Genomic DNA, 20861 nt, shown 5'->3' on the forward strand with positions numbered 1-20861 from the left:
TGATAAACTTCAGAAGAAAGTCTTATTTTGTTAAAGGTTGTGTATGCTTTTCTTTCCCTTGAGTCTTCAAGGTCACGCTGCAGAGTAATCTGGTTTAAACATTATCAGTGCTGTATGAAACAAAGGTGGAGTGAGGAATGACTGTGTTAAGAAGCTGGAAGCTTTAGCTAGTACTTACAAACCCTTAAGGCATAATTTCAGTGGAGACTAATTAGCTCTTTTCCTGTAAGAAAATAAAAAGGACTTAAAATTGGAATGCATTCTATGTGCATCAGCCTCTTAAAAAGTTACTTGCTCTGTAAGGAAAGATGTTGTTTTAACATACACACTAAAGTGTTCCTATGACATTATTAGTATTTTAATAAGCTCCAGATCTGTTAAACTGTCAGACTTTCATTCGGTAATTACTTCAAGGTTTTAATCTGACTTTTAAACTAAACTAAGTGCTGTTTTCCAGAGGCCTCAGTGTCGTCCCAGATGAAGAAGTCATTGCAATGTATGATGGTTCCCATGTCCCTTTAGAGCAAATGAGTGACTTTTATGGAAAGGTAAAACCACAAACTGCTCTTTAAAAATTATTTTATTTTGGGAGGGGAGGGATAGTGGTGATTGCCTTTTGTTTTTGTTCTTACTACCAGTTATATTTTCTCAATACATGATTGACTTATAGTGCTAGATGCGAAGTTTGCCCTCTAAAATGACAAACGCATTTGCTTTCTCCTGCTTGCTGTAGTTTCTTCTTTCACTGTTCCCTTGCCCAGTGATACATACAGTGAAGTGGAACATGACAAAATCAAATGACTTGTGCTGCAAATCTGATAAAGGCTGGGAAATGAACCATATCTGGTACCTTACCTTGGTTATGTACTTCTTCCCAGTGGTCTAATGACTTAGTTGATGTAGCAGCAAGTAAATGTGTGGAGGCATCCCTTGCATACAAGCTGGCAGAGTTGACCTTAAGAGGATTTCACTAAAGATGAATGATAAAAGATAAAGCTTTTAAGTTTTAGGATTTGGCTCTGTGGAGAAAGTTGAACATTTTGCTGGAAGGTTCCTTTCTCTTTCTCAAATGAAGAATGGTGCTGTCTTTTCAGTAAAAAACAAGTTTATTTTATGCCTTTTACTTATGGATGTTAATTCCATGCTGATGCAAAGGCTCTTTGTGCCATGGAGCATTTTGTTCTCGCGCTTGTTCTTATTTTAAGGAACTGAACTTAGAATTCCCAAATCTGGTCTCTGCAGCAGTTCTGAATATTGCCTTGGCATTCCCTATGGAGTGCCTTGGTCTCTGCAGATCTATGCTTTCTTTGATAGTGACAGGACAAGAGGCCGTGGGCACAAACTGAAACACAGGAGGTTTCCTCTGAACATCAGGAGACACTTCCTTTACTGTGAGAGTGACTGAGTGCTGGCATAGGTTGCCCAGGAAAGTTGTGGAGTCTCCATCCTTGGACAATCAGAAGCCATCTGGATGAGGTCCTGAGCAATTGGCTCTAGGTGCTCCTGTTTGAGAAGGGAGGTTGAACAAGATGGCCTCCAGAGGTCTCTTAATGTTTCTGTTGTCTTGACCAGTGTGCTGTCTTGGGCAGGTTGCTTTACCTCTCCTCTTCTTGAGAAGTATTTGGTTGTATTTGCTCTCCTATGATATTCTCTGCTTGTGTGAAACAACTATACTTACAGCTTTTGCAGACTAGAAATGTTTTCTTTGGTTGCCTCATTATTGTAGATTCTTACAAGTTTTTATCACCTCTTTTCAAGGATGTAAATTGTTTTGTAGTCCTAATCAGTATTTCCCTCATTAAAAAGAAAAAAGAAGATAACAAAACCTCCACTCCATCACAGTACCCAGTGCGTCTTACTTTTAGAAATGCAGACTTGCAGTGAAGGTCTCAAAGTCCTTCTGTTGACTTTTAGCTAAGCATTGTCTTTTATATGTTTATGAATTAAAATACTGCTCTTAAGAGTAATGTGTCATGATTAATGCTTAAAATAAAGCCAACACTTTTGCTGCAGTTATTTATATAAAAAAATCTGTTAGTTGAAAAAGCATCTAAAGCAATGAGAACAGTTACGCAAAAGCTGAGTATCTACAACTAAGCTCAAGTGGTTCTACTGACTGAATGGGAGTGTTCTAATCTGAGAAACACCTGTGTTTTCCTCTGTTTTCTTCCCACCCCTATAGAGCTCACAAGGAAATACAATGAAGCAATTCATGGATATATTTTCCCTGCCAGAAATGACACTCCTTTCTTGTGTGAATGAATACTTTCTGAAAAACAACATAGATTACGAGCCCGTTCATCTGTACAAAGATGTCAAGGTACTAGCTTTGAAGATTTAGGTAAACCTCTGCGTTTGTACATCTTCTCCCTGAGCTCTTCAGGAAGCTTCAAAGTGTTGTGTCTGCTCCAGTGAAATACCTCAACTTTATGTGTTGTATAGAGTAATTATTGCTATACAACCATGAAAACATAAGTGAAATGAAGGTAGACCTTGGAAAAGAAACAGAATAATTTGAAATCTGTTTTAAATCCAATGTTGCTCTTTTTATAGGTTTGAGGGGTGGATGGGGTAAAGTGAAGAAACTTTTGTATGTCAATAAAGCTTCTTTTGATAGTTATTAAATGCATACTTTTCTCACTAGGAGGAATTGTCAGAGGCTGTAGGGAATTCCAGTTCAGAGCGTTCAGTTGTACTGCTTCTGTATCTTCACTAGTATACGATCATTTGCTGTCTCTTGCTTTTGGCGTATCTATTTTGTGTGTTTCCCTCCTCCAAAAAAAAAATGTAGTAAGAGTGACTAGAGTAATTTGACCCTCTTGATTTCTCAGGATATATCCCGCAGAGGAGATAATTTTGTGTCGTAGCTGTTTAAGAGCAGGAGGTTATGCCCAAATTGATGGTATTTGCCTGCACAGGGTTTCCATACAGGAAACTTTTGACCTCCAGAGTAATTTTCCCTTCTGGCTATGGTTACAGAGTCAGAAGGCTAGTTCTTGTGGTTTCTGCTGAACTGTTGGTAGAAACTTCTGTACTGCTCAGCATTACCACATTTTGTAAGCCCTATAGTGGCATTTTTTTGAGGATTTTTAGATCATGCCCCATAAGTACCAAAATGGCAGTATCACTGTCCTAAACAAAGCTGGTATGGAGCTGGTTCACGAGAGCTGCCAAATGCCTTCAGAGTGCTGTATGAGTACTTTGCTTAAGCATTTAGCTTCTTTCATCTGTTCATAAATTTATTTTTCAAATAACCAGGGCGTTTGTGGGTGATCATAATCTAAAATCTGACCTAAAGCTTTTGGGTTTTTTGCAAGAGGAAAGGAATGTGTTCTGCTCCAAAGGTCATTGGAAATCTGTGATGACTGCTTTTGCAGAGGGCTTTCACCCCACTTCACCCCTATGAGCACCCTTTCATAGTTGTTGTGTAAACCAGCCCCTGTACTATACAGTTTCATACTTTCCAAAATTATGAGGTTAGTTTTTTGGAGGACAGGCTTACTCTTTGTCTGGTGGTGGCGTATATATCATGAAAATCACATGGCATTTCTGTGAAGTTGAAAATGTAATTCAGAGAAATCAATTGTTTTACAAACAAGTTACTACTGCTATGCAGTGAGCACTGGTTCTTATACTTGAAAAGATTTTTCAGTTCTGTGGTGCTCTGTTGCTTTTTCTGACAGGATTCAATCAGGGATGTCCACATCAAAGGAATAATGTACAGAGCAATTGAAGCAGATATTGGTAAGTACTAGTGAGATCAGCTATCAAGCCTTTTTTCACTGGTAGTAAAATCGTATTTCTGGCTTCCTTATTTAGGATTACAAGTTCTAAATTTTAAAACTTGAAAGAGTTATTTGACTTGTTTAAACTGCCTTTGTTAAGTGTAACCTCATCATTCTGAAACTTTGGTTGAATACAGAGAAAAATCTTTTGGAAAAACTTTTTCAATTAATACTGTATTTTCCTCAATCCTCACAGAGAAATACATCTGCTATGCCGAACAAACTCGTGCAGTGTTAGCAAAGCTGGCTGATCATGGCAAGAAGATGTTTCTCATCACAAACAGTCCCAGCAGCTTTGTGTAAGTGAACAGTTGTTTGCTGTATACATTTCTAAGGGCTGGGGAGGATGAGGTTCTTGATTGTAACTCACTATATTGCACAGATAATTGCACTTCCGTCATGCTTCACTGTTAATATCCCTTTGTGCTTTTTAGGGACAAAGGCATGAAATTCATAGTTGGCAAGGATTGGAGGGATCTCTTTGATGTGGTCATTGTACAAGCTGAGAAGCCGAACTTTTTCAATGATAAACGAAGGTTGGTATTTAGTCAGTAAAAATTATTCAAATAGTTTATTCTATATAAGGCTATGGAGCATGTTACAAAATATTTCAATTTGGATACAATGTAAAATCAAATCATATTTGATGAAGTCCTGTTTAAGGTCATTACAGAATGCAGCAACACCCAATTCTGAAGTCCAAATATTTGCCTGAGAAAGTTCCAGCAGCTATTACAGGCCTTCTGGACTGAGTTAGGGTCACAGAAGCAGTTTCTGGCATCTTAGCTTGTAAGTTGGTGAAGCATGTTCCTTTCTTAATAAACCTGAGAATTTTTGGTGCCTTTCAGAATTGACCCTTATCTGGAAACGTCTTTCATTGCTTCCGGGTTTTTTTTTAGTCACACATAATATTTAAAGGGCAGACTAGCTGACAGACTGGAGTATTTGGACTAGTTGCTTAACTAGGTAAACACATTTGTAATGCGTATACACTACTCTTACACTTGAAAAAGACCCATTCCTGTATGTGTACTTGTGATTTGAAAGCAAGACAGAGGGAGGTGGAATTTTCTGCCCCCCCCCCTTATTTTTCTTACTTTTTTTTTTTTTTTCCCTTGGTTGTTTGTTTTCTTTTTCCTTTCATTTGATTTTAAAAAGAAAAGAACTTTGCTGTACATCTTGCCTCCGGTCCTCTGCCCCCTTCTTTAGTTTTTCGGTTGTACAGAATGAGGCATTGGGCAAAATTTTTACACATCTTCACTTTTTTGGTGTTCTCTCCTTAATGGCAGATATTTCACGCTGTTTATCCTCATCTGTCTGGGATACCTGCCTTACTTTTCAACAGCTGTTCTCAAACTCCATTATAAAAGTCGTAGGTAGACTTGGATAGATACACTGCATTTCACTGGGTAAAGTGGAAGTGCTGAAGCTTTGCTTTTTCTCTCTATTACAAAATGGTCAGATGCTAAAGAGCATGTTTTCCCTTTGAAACATCAATAATTTGTATTTAAAAATTTTAATCCCCTTTAAAAAGTGGCAGAATTTCTACAATGTAACGATTGCATATAATTCTATTCTAGACCGTTTCGAAAGGTGAATGAAAGGGGAGTATTGCTCTGGGACAGAATTCACAAGCTGCAGAAAGGTCAGATTTACAAACAGGTATGCTTTCAGTGAACTGTTTTCAATTCAAATTTAATGCCTGTTTTCTAGAATCCCAAGCTTCTTTAGCTAAAAATGCTTCTAAAAAGTAGATACGCTTTTTAACAGTGTTATTTTAATAATTGAAGTGGGACGAATTTATCATTGGTATTGTATATCTGCAGTTGCCTTGCCTCTTGAAGTATTACTGAAACTGCTTGTAAAATTTGGAATTCATAATAGAGTGAGGATAAGATTCTCGATATGACAATATTTTTAGGGGTGTACTAAATTCTTTTTTTAGCCTGTGAAGGTGCAAGTGGCATGCTGCTGCAATGTTTGTGTCATTGTTTCTGCAGGGTAACTTGTATGAATTTCTGAAGCTTACTGGCTGGAGGGGCTCTAAAGTTCTCTACTTTGGTGATCACATTTACAGTGACTTGGCAGTAAGTAGTTTAATTTCACAAAATAGGATAAAAGGCAAGTTGTTTTGTTAGTTTCCCCCTCTTCCTCCCAGTTATTCAATATAATACGCTTTAATTTGAGATTTCTAAATACACCATCATTTGTGTTGGTAGTTAAGCCATATTGCTTTTCTTGCAGTGAAGAAAATTGGTGCTGACCATATTTTCCACCTGACTTGTAGCATTTAACTTATTTCCAAACTGTGCTTAGGAATGTGTGAGTTTGTCTTGCTGATCCAGATACTGATTGTGTCAGATATAACGGAGAGTATATACAGATATCCAAACGTACAGGATATGGCTGATTTGGTTGACATTTACTACCAAGTGTAATATGAGCTGAATAAACTTCTGTTTTCAATGCAGGAGGCAATCTTCCTGTCACTAATCATAAGCTTTCTTCCTGGGATCTTGTTCTGGTTTGTAGCCCCACTATGCAGGCATTTTCTTATTAGCTAATGAGCAAGTATATTGTTAACTGTTACTTTAGAATAAGCAACCACCACTTAACTCTTTTGCAATTGGTGGTATATTAATGCCTGGATGTGACTTAGCACTGCCAAGCTGCAGTAACAAGTTTCAACAGCAGCAGATGTTAACATTTTTGTTCCAATCTGCTTTTAAAAAGAGTAGTTTTAGGTGCTTCAGAAGGCTGTGAGCCAAACGAAGGAGGGTGCAGCTCTGTCCTTCTCTGGTACAATGGAGGAAAGAGCACAGGTGGCAGCTGCCTTGTCCTGTATTTGTCAGGTGGAACTTGAATACATGATAGGTCCTGATAGGACTGTTCTGTCAGACGAGTATTTGTATAAATACCACAAAGCCAACACATGATTTCCTCCAGATGGTTCTGACAGCAGTAGAGGTTTCATCTACAAGAAAGAGGAATTTCCTACTGTTTATTCTAAACCTAATGAATTCGTGTTTGTTCACAGGTGCTCATATGTTTTCTGCCTCTCTCTTTAAAACTGTGGCTTTTGAAGCTTATGCTGAAATTAAGTTCTGTTTTTTATTGGCACAGTTAAGTTCCACTGTTTAATATTTCTGCTTGTAGATAAGAAGCAATTAAACTAGTGCCCCTTTGGGATAAACAATGGTCAAATTATTTTTCTTTTTTTTTAAATTTCTATTATTTATTTCTTTTTAAGACTAATACTTGTATTTTGTAATTGTTGGTAAATAGGATTTGACCCTGAAGCATGGCTGGCGCACTGGTGCGATTATTCCAGAGTTACGATCAGAGATTAAGATCATGAACACAGAGAAGTACATTCAAACCATGACCTGGCTTCAAACCTTGACAGGATTATTGGAACACATGCAGGTTTGTTCTCTGTGTGTATAATCGGCTCTGTGTAGCAGAAGGGATACAGCCAAGTTTCTAAATGCTAGACATTGACGTTGCAAATGCTTTCTGTCTCATTAAAGTTCACCAGTTTGACTGTAGATAAATAAATGCAATTATTTGTGTGGCTAGTTTAGTAAGAATTTTGTCAAAATCTTGTCTCCTTCCTACACTGGTCAGCCTCGATTTATTCCTGCTTTCATTGTTTAAAATGCATGTGGATAACTTCTGTATACTGATCTCTGAAGCATTGCTCTTATTCTGTTAGCTGATAATGGTTTAGTAATGGAAAGCCTCATTTATGAGGGCATCCTTAGTTACTTGTTACCCATACTTTACATTCCAGGTTCATCGTGATCCTGACTCACAAATGATTTTAGAAGAATGGAAGAAGGAAAGAAAGGAACTGAGGTAAGATGCTACAGATGAAGAACTTGTAATATGCTTCATGGTAGCCAGGTGTTCTATGTGATGTTCTCCAAATGTCTCCTCATAATTTTTGTCCATCACTGATTTTGTATTATCTGGTAGTTATAGACCTAAAATAATCTGTGTAAAGCAGTATTCTGCCTGTCTCTTGTGCAGCTCTTCTCCCTTCTGACCCTTTGTGCATACAAACCACTTTTTCATGTTCCCCTTCTTTAGAACAGGCATTAGTTTTTTGAATGAAAGGGTAACATCATATCAAATACTTTTCTGACTCCTGTCCTGCGTTAATCTGCCCCTGTTGCTACTGATTACTCAGCTTTACTTCTGCATGATATAAATATGCATTTCTGTATCAAGACTTGTGTCACTTCGGTTTTTTTAGGTGATTTCTTCAGATTACATACAATACATATTAAAGTATGCAGAAACTGGGCTCTGCACTAGATTGGATATAGCAGTGGACTCATCACAAACATAGGTAATAGGGCTAAAACTCCTAAAAGTCTAAGGTAATAGGGCTAAAACTCCTAAAAGTCTACTGTTGTGAAGGAGTAATCACTAAATACAGAGTGTCTGAAGTGAATAGCTGGCAAAGCCAGCAGCCGTACTACCAGCAGCCTTCTCCAGAAATGTTGAAAGTAAATGAAATGGGAATTACACATGGCAGTGACTAATAACAGAAGTTTATTCCAAGATGTGCTTAAGCATTTTGTGTACATTAAGCCAAATCTTTGCAATTTTTTTTCTTTTTTTCAAGTCTTATCTTTGGGACAAATGGATGCCATTGGGATTTAGATGAAGGCAAAAGTTGTCTTTCATTATCTCTGGGATAGACAGCTCGAGACACCGTGTTTCTGAAGTCAGAGCCAACTTGTCACTGGTTTTAGTGGGCAAAGTGTGAAGCTCTTTTGTTCACTATTGTTATTGCTAGATCTAAGCTACATATATGCAAGAGGTGCAAAAATTACATTGCATTTGAATGTGTTGGAGTGCAATAGCAAGACAATAATGCAGAGAACAGATTATAGGAACTGCTTGCTTCAGGTTCTGGATAGTAGCTGGTAAGGAGATGTGTGCAGGTATCTTCATTCTTTTTGGGTGTTTGTTTTTTTTTGTGACAGGGAGATGAACAGGAATTTCTTCAATGCACAATTTGGAAGCTTATTCAGAACTGATGAGAATCCAACTTATTTCCTAAGACGTCTCTCTAGATTTGCAGATATCTACATGGCATCACTGAGTTGTCTCTTGAACTATGAGCCTGATTACACGTTTTATCCAAGAAGGACTCCATTGCAGCATGAACTTCCTGGCTGGTCAGACCAGCTGTACACTGGTACATTCAGAATACCTTTCCTACCAGAGACAGTTCAGATCAAATAAACGTTCAGCAGCTTCTCTTAAAATGGGCAAATACATACAATTTTTTTGAAAGTACATGTATTTTATTTAAGTCACTTAAATGTGTTATCTTGATCTAGAGGTAATTCATGCTTGTTCTCATAAGTGTAGTACCTGTTTTCTCCTCTTTTGCTTGGAGATCTATAAACTCATCTTACATACAGAAGAAATGATGGACTGCCAAAACTGTAGTGGGCTGGGAGGGAGGGCACATCTGAGGGGAAGGACTGGTGGTGATCCGGGGTGGTTGATTTTGTTTGTTCAGTGGAAATTTCGATCTGCAGCCTTGTGGTTTACAAACAAATACCTGTACTCTGTTCTGGCCCTGTTCAGCACTCCAGCTGCAGCCTGCAATGGACCTTGGCATTGAAAAGCTTAAATGCAGTATTAGTAATTCAGTGATACATAGTTAATAGCCAGTTTATGATGAGGGATGAGGTATGCATTTTAACTTCCCTTGCTGCCATAGCTAGAGCCTTACCTGTAACTGAACTAACTGCTGTGGTGTTGGTGTGGTTCTGCTGCATTGCAGTGGTTACAGTACTGGCAGCTCAGGCTGAGGGACTTTTTCTCCTGTCTGTGCAGTTTCTGTTCTTGTAATGGCTGTGCTTGGCTGTAGGTGGACCTCAGCCTAAAACTGAAAGTGACAGTAACTTGGGCTGTTTCAGCTTCCTTTTGCTAGCTTTTCTTCCCTTTTATTAAATTTTATTTTATTTTTTTAATTTGAAAAGACTTTAAATATTCACTCTCTAATACTGAAGCCATTTCAAGAGGTCTGGTGTTTTGCATTTCATAGTGGAGACAGATCTCTGTCAGGCTTAAGATTACACTTAAATGCTGCTTTTTAAAATCTTAAGTGTCTTACAGCAGTATGCAATGTGGTTTTGCTGTTCCCTAGGAGAGAATGTATTTCATATAGCCTTCATTAATGGACTTTTACAGTCAAAAGTAAGCACGCACAATGAGCAAATGAGTTAAAAGACAAAATAAGAAATGAGAGAATGAAACCCAGAGCTTTCTGATGCCCTTTTTTTTAGCTCAAACCCTGAAAGGTGAATTGGGGGTGGTGGACAGTTTGCATCAAGCAAAATAATTTTGATGGTGCAGTTTTTATTGAATTACTGAAATTGCAGGTAATGTGTGAGCACAAACTCTGGGTACAATATGTGTTCCAAAGATTTGAGCTGAAAAATGTCTATTTTGCACAAGGAAAACGTCTGTTGATGTGTTTCCTCAAACAGGCACTTTATGGAACTGCTACCTGGTTGTTTTTAAATGAGGATGCTTTCCTTTCTCTGCATCCAAAGGATTTTTTGTTCTTTTTCTTTAACTGGTGCTTCCCACCCCAGCCATTTTAGAAGGCAGAATATGATTAATATTTTTTCAAACTGTAGGTACTAAAGGCTCTGTTTTTAAAAACATATCCTTAAAATACATAGTATTTGGTATTCTTCATTTTGGGATATCATTTTCTTCCTACCGTGATTGTCAGGTAAACAAACTTTTGGTGACCAAAAGTTTTCTTGTTTGTTTTATTTTCTTTTTAACCTCTCTGTATCATGTGCAAGTACCTGTATGGAATTTCCTATGCAGTACCTCCCATATTTTTGAAAGCATATTTGCAAAGTAATGAATGTATTTTAATCTAGCCTGCACAACTTCTTAAGTAGTTTTCCTGTATTCTTGAAATCAGTCTGAAGTCCTCAGAGGTTGTTACAGATTTTATGTTCCTGGTTTTCTTGTGTTCCTGCTTCAGACTTGATGTGCAACACCCCTGAACTGTGTGTATTTGAACAGATGAATATATTCAAAATGAGTAAGTTCATCTGACGGTCCTGCTGTTCTGCTGGAAGAAAAAGATAAAGTTTTTCAGGAAGTTAGTTTGGCTTTATCAGGCCACTTGTTGGTGCGGCTGTGCAAGAAATATTTAGCATAACTTGATAATGAAATGTGGGGATGGAAACACCCCCGATTTGCCTTCAGTTCTTTATCCTGACGCTCAGCTAGAACTGAACTTGGTGTTACGTGTGTGTAGCACCTCTCAGGCTCCAGAGATTTCAATGCACTGTTAAAAAAAACCCCAGTCACAACCCCAAACCACTGTACGTTCTCCATCTTAGTATCAGCAAATAATAATCTTCTGTTAACTTGGTTCTGCATTACTGCATTTGATAATGTTTTGTTGGTTATAGCTCTGTGATTATTCTTTTAAAGCTGGCTAGGAGTCAGTTTGCCTGATTTTCTTGTGTTAAGCAGGAACAGTTTAATTGGGTTGGATGAGGTTATCCACATAACACATGGCAGGGGGGTTGGAACTAGATGTTCTTAAGGTCCTTTCCAAACCTAACTATTCTATGATTCTATGAGGTGATTTTCTCCTCTCCTTCTTCCTTTCTCTTAGCTTACAAATCAACCTTCTGTACAAAGCTATGTTACAGCAGCCAGCTGAAGTAAAATCTTGTTTATATTGCATGACTTCTTGAAATAAACAACACTGCATGAAAAGAAAAAAGATTGCTTTAAAGCAACCCAACTATAGATAATATGAATTTAAGTGAGAATTTTAAAGTGTATTATTTATTTTTCAGAACACTCTTTAACTTTTGAAAATGTCTTTCATTTTTGTAATGATTTCACTTTGTCACTTCCTGCATTACTTATTTTAATCTTGTTACGTTACTGACTTCAAAGAGGTTTTTGAACATGTTTGTCTTCGTTTTGGGGGAATAGTTCATTTGAACACCAAAGCAAGAAGAAGTTTTCATTCTAGTTTATCAAAACCATGGAGGAGAATAACCTGTCAGTAAAAGAAGAGTTTAATGAACTGTGGAACTTTTTTTTTTTTGTGATAAAAATATTTAATGATTATTACAAAAATAAATGCTTGGACTTTATTTTACCATCCTTACAAGCCTTGCCTTAATGTTTTGGGTGACTGGGGAGAAGGAAAGAACATGACAAAACTCTATGGGGAAAACTACCCTAAATATATATATATATATATGTATGTGTGTGTTTAAGTGCGTTTTGTGTTGTGAATTTTTTAATATCTTCAGGTAAAACCAAGCAGGCATATGTACGGTGGGCAAGGGAAGGACTTGGGAACATCACGTGAGTCTGTCTTTTTCATCCAGGCATATATACCCATTACATTCCCTTGGCTGTTCTGGATAGCTGTGTCAACACCCCTAGGTTTACCTGAAGACCTTGTTCTAATGGGGCTGCTTTCGGAGGTAACTTATGGTTCCCTGGAGTGACACCTTCCCTCCTGCCCCCCATGCACAGCAGACACCAGGTAGCATATCACAGGTGAATGCTACTGCTGCCAGCAAGGAAAACCTTCCTTTTCTTGCTGATCTGTGGCTTCTGTAGTGTTCTCACAATTTGCTATGATATTAATGTTTTGAGGGATTTGTCGTAATGTTTTACGACAGCACATCGAATGAGTTTGATTCACTTCTAATAGTACAGTGCAATTTGCAGCTATTACTGCTGTGCACAGGTTGAAAGGCAGTGTTAGTGTGCTTGGGAAAAATACAGTTATGTGAGCAAGCAGGTAGCTTCTGCTTCTCTGAGACATAACAAACTTCATGTGGGCACAACACGGCAGGGGTATGTTCATCTTCATTGTCCACTTTCCACGCAAATGGCTTAAGTATAAATTGATTACTACTTGAATGCTCTCACATCACCTGCATTTCTTGCTAAAGCTGCTGCGATTACTTTTTATTCCTTTTATAAAGTGAGGTGAGATGTAAACAAAACTCAGTTCAAGTCTGAGGAAGGACAGAAAAACTAGAGGAGGCAAGTGGGGCAGACAGTGTGGTTGCATTTCCTGCTGCTGCAAGTCTTACAAGAAAGTATACTGGCAAAAAATCCCCTCTGCTTAAAAATACAGGTTTCAGATGTGTTCTGTTTCACACTTGCCAGTTGTAACTGAGCCAAATGAAAGCATAGAGCAGGACAACTACCAAATCTAGGTTATTTGCCTATTTAACAGCTCTCTGTGTTTGAGACCATTTTAAAGTCTCTGAAGAGTAAAAGCAGTTAAATAGAGTGGTGAAAACCATCTACTTTTCACAGGGAAGCGTATTCTTCTGGGTGGGTTAGTTGAGACTCAGGTTTTGCATTTGGCAGTCCCAGTTGGTATTGCTCAGACACAGCCAACACTTGCACGTTGGTAAAATGTGAACTCTACAGAATGCATCTTAAACAAAGCTGTGCTCTTTTGGGTTTAATTTGTAATGAGATTTTATTCCCTGAAACAAGTAGGTGCTGTTTTTCACAGTAAGTGGAAATAGAAATGTATTTTATAACTGACTAATGCCAAATTCAGTCTTTAATTCTGATCATGAGGGCCACTCATCACAAGCTGCTGGTCATCCAAATCCTATAAAACAGAAGAAAAGGAAAATCAGGCTTGAACCTTGTGTTACGAAAGTCACTTTTTGGGCAAGTTTGATCGTACAGATGGCAGACTTTGCACCTGACAGTTTTGCACCAAACAAGTGCTTTTAGTGGGTGCAAAAAGGTTTATTTTGTTTTAGACTCTGCATGTACATGAGAGTCCTGCAAAATTAGGCTGTTGAAGCTATGCCGATACTGTAGTTTTACTCAATCTTTCCTTCCCTTGCTTCCAAGCCCCCTTCCCATTGTGTTTCAGATACTTTGGAGTGCTAGCATGGCACTCAGCTGCCTTTGCAGCAAGAAGGGAAGACTTCTTGCTTCTTTTTAAGTTTCTATAGACACGTCACTACCATCCTGTGGCATCTGAAGTCTCATTCTCTTTGCAGGTAGACTTGAGATGCAACTGTAGAACACAGCCTCCTTTTTGCCATAAATGAGGCTACCTGATTTGTAGCAGTGGTGAGACAGAAAAGCCAGGAATTAAAATAACTTGTTTTCCCAAGTTAATTTTTCTGTGTTTTCCAACTAGACATTTCCCTTTCATAAAGTCATTCCCTCTTACCATTATTTTAGCTGTGTCTCAATCTCAAATCAAAATGAACACTTACTGAGAAAAGGTCATAAGTAGGCTCTGGTGGAGTCGGTGCAGAAGAACTTTCATATGAAGGGTTGGTGATACTTGAAGGCTGTGACTTGTCCAGTGGTGTTATGTCAGTGTCATCTTTTGACTACACAAAATCACACAAACCTGCTTAAAATCCATCCTTCTCCAGTGCATTAAGTGGGGCACTTAAGCTTTACTAACAACTGATGCAGTGCTGTGACTGAATTGGTTTTATCACCTAAATCAGTGTCTCTGGGGCATGAACTCTCTCCTGGGTTGTAGTATTACCTCAGGTCACTTAATACTGGGATCTTTTTTCCTCTTCGTGATTGTTTTTAAGCCTCAGCAAAGACTGGGAGATGAAGGGTTGCCCTGACACTGTGCTTGGGGTAAAAGGTACTTCAGGACTTTCATTGCAACTGTATAAAAACACGAGTGCTTCCCCTGACTCCTTCCTTTTTTGTTTCTAGATGATCCACATTGCACGCAGAGGCTGACTAGAATAGGAATGGGTGGCTGGTTACTTCTAGGTAGACTTTCTTTTGGATTGATTCTTGTGCATACTGTAACATTTGGGTCTTTATGGTCATCCCTCATCTTTGAGTAGCTTGGCTTTTGCTGGCTGGTTTTGCATCATTATGACTACGTGAGGCTAGCAAAATTAGTTAAAGCAAGGACGGGAGTGCATCAGTATAAGAATTTGCACTTTTCAGTCCTGCAGTTGTTTAAACTTGCTTGTCTTTTGCATCTGGCCTTTTTCCTATCAAACATTTCAATCTCCAGAGCAGCAAAATGACTAGCAATGCCATAGAGGAGGGGAAAGAGAAGAGGTACCCTTTTCAGTTGTTGTAATTCCCTGCTTCCCAAAGGGTGGGCTTTCTGGAGAGGCAAAGGCTTTTGCACTCATGCTGTGTAGTTAAATCAGCTTTTGCCCAGTCCTTGGTGTTGGAAGTGTCTGTGAGAGCAGGAGCCCGTTGAGCACCCTGGAAGGGAGAGGTCTGAGGGAGCAGTAGGCAAATGTAAGCACATGCCCTGGATGAACCTTCCCCACTTTCTCTGGGTCTTAGTCTGAACAATTCAAGTGGGAAGTGGTCGGGAATGTTTCTGGCTTAATAAAACGCAAAGAGAAGCTGGAGGCTGAGTATGGGAGGTGTGGTTGGTCATGGGAAATGCTTCCCCTTGCTTTGCATTCTGGTCTGCAACTTACCTTGAAGTGCTGGAAGCTTGCGTTCCTCTTCCTGAACCTAAGGTAAAAATACCCAATAAAAGCTACAATCCCAGTAACCACGCAGATGCCAAAGAATATCCCTGTCCCAGCTGCGGTGTGGAGAGGAGCCTGGAAGCAAGAGAGAGGGTAAGTGAGCTGTGGGTGGGCACTGGTCACCTTCCAGCATCCAAACACGTGCAGTGTCCCTTGAGATATGCCCTAGTCCTTCACTGCTCTTGTGCTCAAGTTTCCTGGTACAGGTACACCTAGATCAGTAAATGTGGTCTTTTGATAGTAGTTGCAAGCTAGATTTTTGGGAGGGTGCTGGCCATTGCCTCTACTACAGCTTCATCTTATTTGTGGTTTTGAAGGTACGGAGCCTGCTGGCAAAAAACACCTGTTTTCAGAACACCTTGTTTTGGATAAGAGTGAACACAAAGCCAAGAGTAAAAAGCTTTTCTTGTAAGCTGTTTGGAAGAACTGAAATGGAACTTCATGAAACCTCCATTGTAAAAACAAGCTCCATGGTAAAATGGAGGTTTTATTTTATTTATATGAAATAAATATGGGAAGAACTTGTTCAGACAGAAACATTTGGAAAAGGTTTCACTGGCACCTTGTCCTGAACTTCTGATTTACTTTTGAAGTAATCTTTTAAGCCAAAACTGCATATATAGGAGGAAAAGTGGGAATATGTGAATGTCAGCAGTGAATTTTGGATGATTTAAGCTACAGCCACCTCTCACCACCCCCCTAAAAAATATCACTACTTACTAGTGCTGGTGGAGCCTTTAAAGGCTCTGAAATGACATGGATTATCCCGTTGGAAGCGAGTATATCCCACTCAACAATAGCGCTCCTGTCCACATATCTGATCTCGCTCTGCCAGGAAAAAGAGCAGTGAGAGCTGAGCTTTGACCCTCCTCTCTTTGGAGCTGAAACAAACCTTGAGACTATTTCCCCACTGCAGTTACTGGAAGGTGGCCCCATTTCACAGCTTATCAGGAAGGGAGAGGAATGGGGTCAGTCATTGCTGCCCCAATACTTCTCTATACTCTGCTTTGAGCTGGTCTTGGGTCTCTCCAGCATCTGTGTTTCAGAAGGGTGGGTTCATGGGCATCTGCACCATTGCAAACTCTGCCTTAAAACTGTATCCTAGCAAAATGGTTTCTCCTCAGTGAGCAGAACCCGCTCTTGCCCCTGGCATGAGGTGGTACCTTCATGGTGGTACCCTGCTGCTGGAGCACACGGACACTTTCTGTGCCCAGGGACAAAGGGGCTCAGCAGTGGTGGCACTGCAGAGCGATGTGGGAGTTGCCCCATGTCCTTCTGCCTCAGCCCTGCACTGCCCTGTCAGGGTGCCTGGCTCCAACCTGGTTTGCTGGGACTAGTGGGTGTTTGGCTGCCCGGAGCATGTGTGGAAAGGCACCATGACACCCCACTGAGCCTCACTGCAGCTGGGAGAACCAAAGGTTTGCTCAGGCCCTCCAGGGAAGAAGAAAAGCTACACATCTTCAACCAGCTTTGAAGGGCAGGAGCAAGATTTGGCAGCTTCTGAAGAAAGGAGGATTTTCTTAAGAAGAATGCCTTCAACTCACATGTCAGATCAAAGTGATCCAGAAGAGCTTCTGCCATGCTAATGAATGATACAAGTAAGCCTTGTGCTGGTGCACCCATCTCTCATAAGGGTCTAGTTTATTAATGTGATTGATGGGCTTGCAGTATAGGGTGGTTTTAAAAATATAAACGGTAATTCTTGTGCCAAAGGGGCTTCTCCTGAAAGGGGAGGGAGGAACGGAGCAAAGGCAACAGATGAGTCATTTGTGCACCTCTTCCTGCAGCAACTGTTACCTTCTTGGTGGTGTGCGTGAAAATCCCTCCCCACAGTTGGCATGTTGGGCACTCAACTTCCCTTGAGTCCAGCCCATTCTGTAGGGCACGTTTTAACTGCAAGCTCACAGACACAGGGTTGCTTATTTTCATGCTCAGTTATACAGCATGGCTCACAGCAGTCCCAGCCATGTTTTAAAGGGGTTACTATCCCAGAGGTCAGTTCGAAATGCTTGAGCAGTGAGTATTTGCTTAATAAAAAGTGAGAAGTTATGTGTGTTTTCACAGGAGGTATTCCCCTAAACCATTAAAGGATACTTTCCACTTTCAAGAAAGTTATAAACTTTTGCATTTAAAACCCGCTAAAACAGTAATAAACCCCACTGTTTTGTCTGCTTTTCTGAGCAAGGCTGTGCTGGCATCTCCTGACCCTCCCAGAAAGTTACCAATAAACGTTACAAACGCCAGCACCTTTCTTTAATGATAAACTATTGCTCTCCTTTTTCCTCCTATCATCAAACATAATCCTGCCAGGTTGAGAGAAGGGTTGAATCAGGCCCATATCTGCATCCTACCTTTCCTGCAGGCCACCTGAACACCTTCCTTCCATAAGGGAGGAAAAGGCATGAAAGCGGGAGGTTTATTAAAAAGGTACCTGTTCAGTGGTGGGGGCCTGATGTTTGTGGCCCCTGGTGTTTGTAATGAGGAGTTTTTCCCCTAGACGAGTTACAAGAGTGGTTCCGTTGGTTAAGTCCTCATAAAACATGATGCTGGTGTTAGATAAATGATACTCAATGTCCCGCCCGGCAAGTGTCTGCAAATGAGAGCAATATACAAGGAACGTTAACTGAGCCCATAAATCCTCTGGATTTACCTGCAGGCTAAGTGCCTGTGACCTTTTTCCCTCTTTGCTATTAACGCTGCAGTGAGTGCAGTGTGGGATAGAACTGTTGGGAAATTTGGGTGAGAACAGTGAGATCTTGTGTCCCTGCTGGCCCTGCAGCAGGCAGTACCTTGATTCTGGTAGGAGAAAGGACTTTACTCTTTTTGATGATCTGAAGTGATCAGCCTCAGAGGTATTTCAAACAGCTCAAAGGTGCAAGCCAGGGCATAATCTCTGTGGATTGTTTGAGACGATGTTTGATTGAAGAAAGGAAGAAGGAGATAACCATAGAAAGGAAGCTCGGGACAGAGGCCTTTAAAGTATTTGCAGGAAATACCAAATCTGTGCACTGCTTTCTTCAAATAACTGGGCTTGATGTTAACAAGGCAGACAGACTGCATCTCAGGCAGTCCTTTGTAACTGGGTAAATAAAATCTCTGGTGGAAGAGTCTCTATAGCAACTGAAACACTCAATAACCTTGCACTCCTAACCATGGAAGACAAATTATGAAGCACAGTTTACACTATGTGGGGTTACACAGAAGTCATGTCATACTAAGATTTTATCCTTAAATGCTTGAATTTCACCAGGATGCAGAAACACATAACGGCTGTTTAAACACTCTTATTAAAATGAGATGGAAAAAAAGAAACCCCCCCTGACCTCATTTTCCCTTAGCCCATTATCATTTGGAGCAAAGAGAGTGGCGTGCACTGACAGGTCCGTGAGGTACCGCAGGAACTCTCTCCCCTTCCTAGAGGTGTTGGAGTAAGCCATGATGTCCTAGGCAGAAACAAGATCCAGCTTTACTAAAGAGCAATTGTGTGCTCCTGTGCAGGAGCTGAAAAGATGAGACCATATAAATAAGAACAAAGATTTCTGTTACTAGCCAAGAAGCACCTCTAGAGTGACATTACAAAAGAAGTTTGTATTCAAAACCCAGTTTTAACTACAGATTTGATGAGCACATCTTAAACTGACTTGCAGGATCTGTCCCTTCTTGTCTGTGAGGTTATTTGTACATACCATGTCTTTCTCAGTAGTGGCATGAAAAGGACCCTTAAACGTTTTGCCTTTCTCCAGCAGCAGTTCAGTAAAGTTACAAAGCAGCACACTTCTTGTGATGCTTGCAAATCCAGAAGCAGTTGGGCACAGAATCTCCTGTAAGCTAAAGCTGCAGAAGCATTTTATTTTGTAGAACCATATCATAGAATGGTTTGGGTTGGAAGGATCTTGAAGATCATCTAGTTCCAACCCAGATTTGACGCTAAATCTGCAGCAGTGTTTTGTTTCCAAATGAGTTTTAGGAGCACGAAACCTCTTTGGAGCACCTAATTAAAAAAACATTAACTAAGTTTTAAATTTGATGGTGCGTATTAAGGCCACTCCCCCTTGCTTTGCTAGTGTGGTGGTGTTACCTCTCTGTATTTGCTGTGATAGTAAAGCAGTCACTGAGATACAACCTGGTGGCAGAGCTTACTTTGCTCTGCTCACGTGCCCGCTGTTGGCCGTACCGACAAGAAGTTTGTCAGCGTTGGGAACGACATCAGCACTTGGAGCAGGTTCCCACTGCAGGAGAAGCCATCCCCAATGTAGCCTGGCTTGCAGGTGCAGTTCACCTCTGGAAGGTACAGACATGGATAGCAAATGCCCTGTTTGAAAAGCCTTTAGGCTGCCCTAAGAAACAACTTGTGGGAAACAGATTATTATTCTTTTTAAAGTTAAAAAGAGGCAGAGTCTCTCGCAGTGTTATATGGTAGCTTGTGGTTGACCAAAAGAACCACCCTTTTGTGCAGAGGGATGCAGCAAAGGACCCTCTTACCTTTCTCCCTGTAGCAGAAGACATCCCAGGTTTCACTCAGGTTGACTCTTGTGCCATAATCCACGATGCCGACGTACCCAGAGCCGCAGTTTGGGGAGGAGAAGGCAGTCGGGTAGCCCACTCTCTGTCCGTCTAGCCAGCCAGCAGAGCACAAGTGGTACCTTGCCTGCAGTGGCACAGCCATAGGGAAAAAGTACAGAGGAGAAGCTGGGTGGTGGGACTGGGGCTCTGTGGGAGAAATGAGCGATCTCGCTGGGGTGTTCCAGCAGATTCTGACCTGTCAGCACTCTTCTGGTGGGGTTTTGTCCATCCATGCATCCTGCAACCTACTGTGTGCTGAGCTCTGTGCCAAGGGGCTGCAGAGACATGGCCCCCTCTGGAATTCAGTGGCTCCTTGTAAGGACCAAAGGAGCCTTCCCTGGGAAAGCTTCCCTGAGGCCCAAAGCCAGGCAGGATCAGAGGTGGGTGTGAAAGCCAAAGGGAATGTGAAATGCTACTGTGTGCCAGCCCACCTTTTGTCAGCGTTGGAAGGACTGACAAACTAGCTCAGCACAAAGTAAGTCCTCAGGAGCACTGGAGCTAGCCCTGCTGCCCACTTTGCTGCTTCGAGGGAAATACTAAGACCATGGGGCAGAAGGGACATGCAACATTGGCTGCAATCTGCATCTTCTTGGGCAGCAGAAGGAGGCTTATGTCCTGACTATGGTCCAGCCTCACATTTTGATAAAGATGCCTCTAAAGAGTGAGTATCTTTCTTCCTTTTGCAGATGGGAAGGAGCCAGAAAGGCAGAGTCAATCTGACCCACTCTTCTAAAACATGTTTTACAAACCCAAGGGGTGATGCTCGTCACACTGGCATTAGCCATGCGTTGTCTATAACACACATAAGGAAAAGAATATATGTGAATGGTTCGGCTATCTTAATAGCATTTGAGGAAAAGATTCCTGGAGCTTTACATAAAGAAAATAAATGAATCTAAGCATAATTCTGAAGTGTACATTTCTGTAAGAAGTGCTAATAATTAAAACCCCCCAATGAAAATGC

At 40.5% G+C, this 20861-nt stretch overlaps 2 protein-coding genes and 1 long non-coding RNA gene across 5 annotated transcripts in view; 2 read left to right on the forward strand and 1 right to left on the reverse strand.

Annotated features, from left to right (window-relative positions):
• The window catches only part of NT5DC3 (5'-nucleotidase domain containing 3), a 35329-nt gene extending 23750 nt beyond the window's left edge, over positions 1 to 11579 (forward strand). For both annotated transcript variants that reach the window (XM_061371889.1, XM_061371887.1), the window contains 10 exons: positions 458 to 548; positions 2183 to 2320; positions 3684 to 3744; positions 3982 to 4084; positions 4220 to 4321; positions 5366 to 5447; positions 5786 to 5872; positions 7071 to 7211; positions 7579 to 7643; positions 8783 to 11579. In XM_061371889.1, the coding sequence (XP_061227873.1) occupies positions 458 to 548; positions 2183 to 2320; positions 3684 to 3744; positions 3982 to 4084; positions 4220 to 4321; positions 5366 to 5447; positions 5786 to 5872; positions 7071 to 7211; positions 7579 to 7643; positions 8783 to 9044 (1132 nt within the window). In that variant the 3' untranslated portion in view covers positions 9045 to 11579. The remainder of the gene's footprint in view (positions 1 to 457; positions 549 to 2182; positions 2321 to 3683; positions 3745 to 3981; positions 4085 to 4219; positions 4322 to 5365; positions 5448 to 5785; positions 5873 to 7070; positions 7212 to 7578; positions 7644 to 8782) is intronic.
• Positions 11580 to 13295: 1716 nt separating this feature from the next.
• Positions 13296 to 20861, reverse strand: part of STAB2 (stabilin 2) — an 82360-nt gene continuing 74794 nt past the window's right edge. The window contains exons 62-69 of one of the 2 annotated variants that reach the window (XM_061371884.1): positions 19817 to 19982; positions 19509 to 19615; positions 18658 to 18777; positions 17766 to 17924; positions 16055 to 16162; positions 15281 to 15409; positions 14078 to 14197; positions 13296 to 13452 (exon numbers count right to left, since the gene is read on the reverse strand). In XM_061371884.1, coding sequence (XP_061227868.1) covers positions 13402 to 13452; positions 14078 to 14197; positions 15281 to 15409; positions 16055 to 16162; positions 17766 to 17924; positions 18658 to 18777; positions 19509 to 19615; positions 19817 to 19982 — 960 coding nt within the window. In that variant the 3' untranslated portion in view covers positions 13296 to 13401. The remainder of the gene's footprint in view (positions 13453 to 14077; positions 14198 to 15280; positions 15410 to 16054; positions 16163 to 17765; positions 17925 to 18657; positions 18778 to 19508; positions 19616 to 19816; positions 19983 to 20861) is intronic. The other variant, XM_061371885.1, reaches the window with a different exon arrangement.
• Positions 15288 to 20861, forward strand: part of LOC133222316 (uncharacterized) — a 236693-nt gene continuing 231119 nt past the window's right edge. Inside the window, exon 1 of the long non-coding RNA XR_009728271.1 lies at positions 15288 to 15427. This is a non-coding gene — a long non-coding RNA (uncharacterized LOC133222316). The remainder of the gene's footprint in view (positions 15428 to 20861) is intronic.

This window comes from Neopsephotus bourkii, unplaced genomic scaffold (genome assembly GCF_033783945.1).
Source record: "Neopsephotus bourkii isolate Nb327-2 ecotype Australia unplaced genomic scaffold, CSIRO-AGI_Nbou_v1 NB_1589, whole genome shotgun sequence".
NCBI lineage: Eukaryota > Metazoa > Chordata > Aves > Psittaciformes > Psittacidae > Neopsephotus > Neopsephotus bourkii.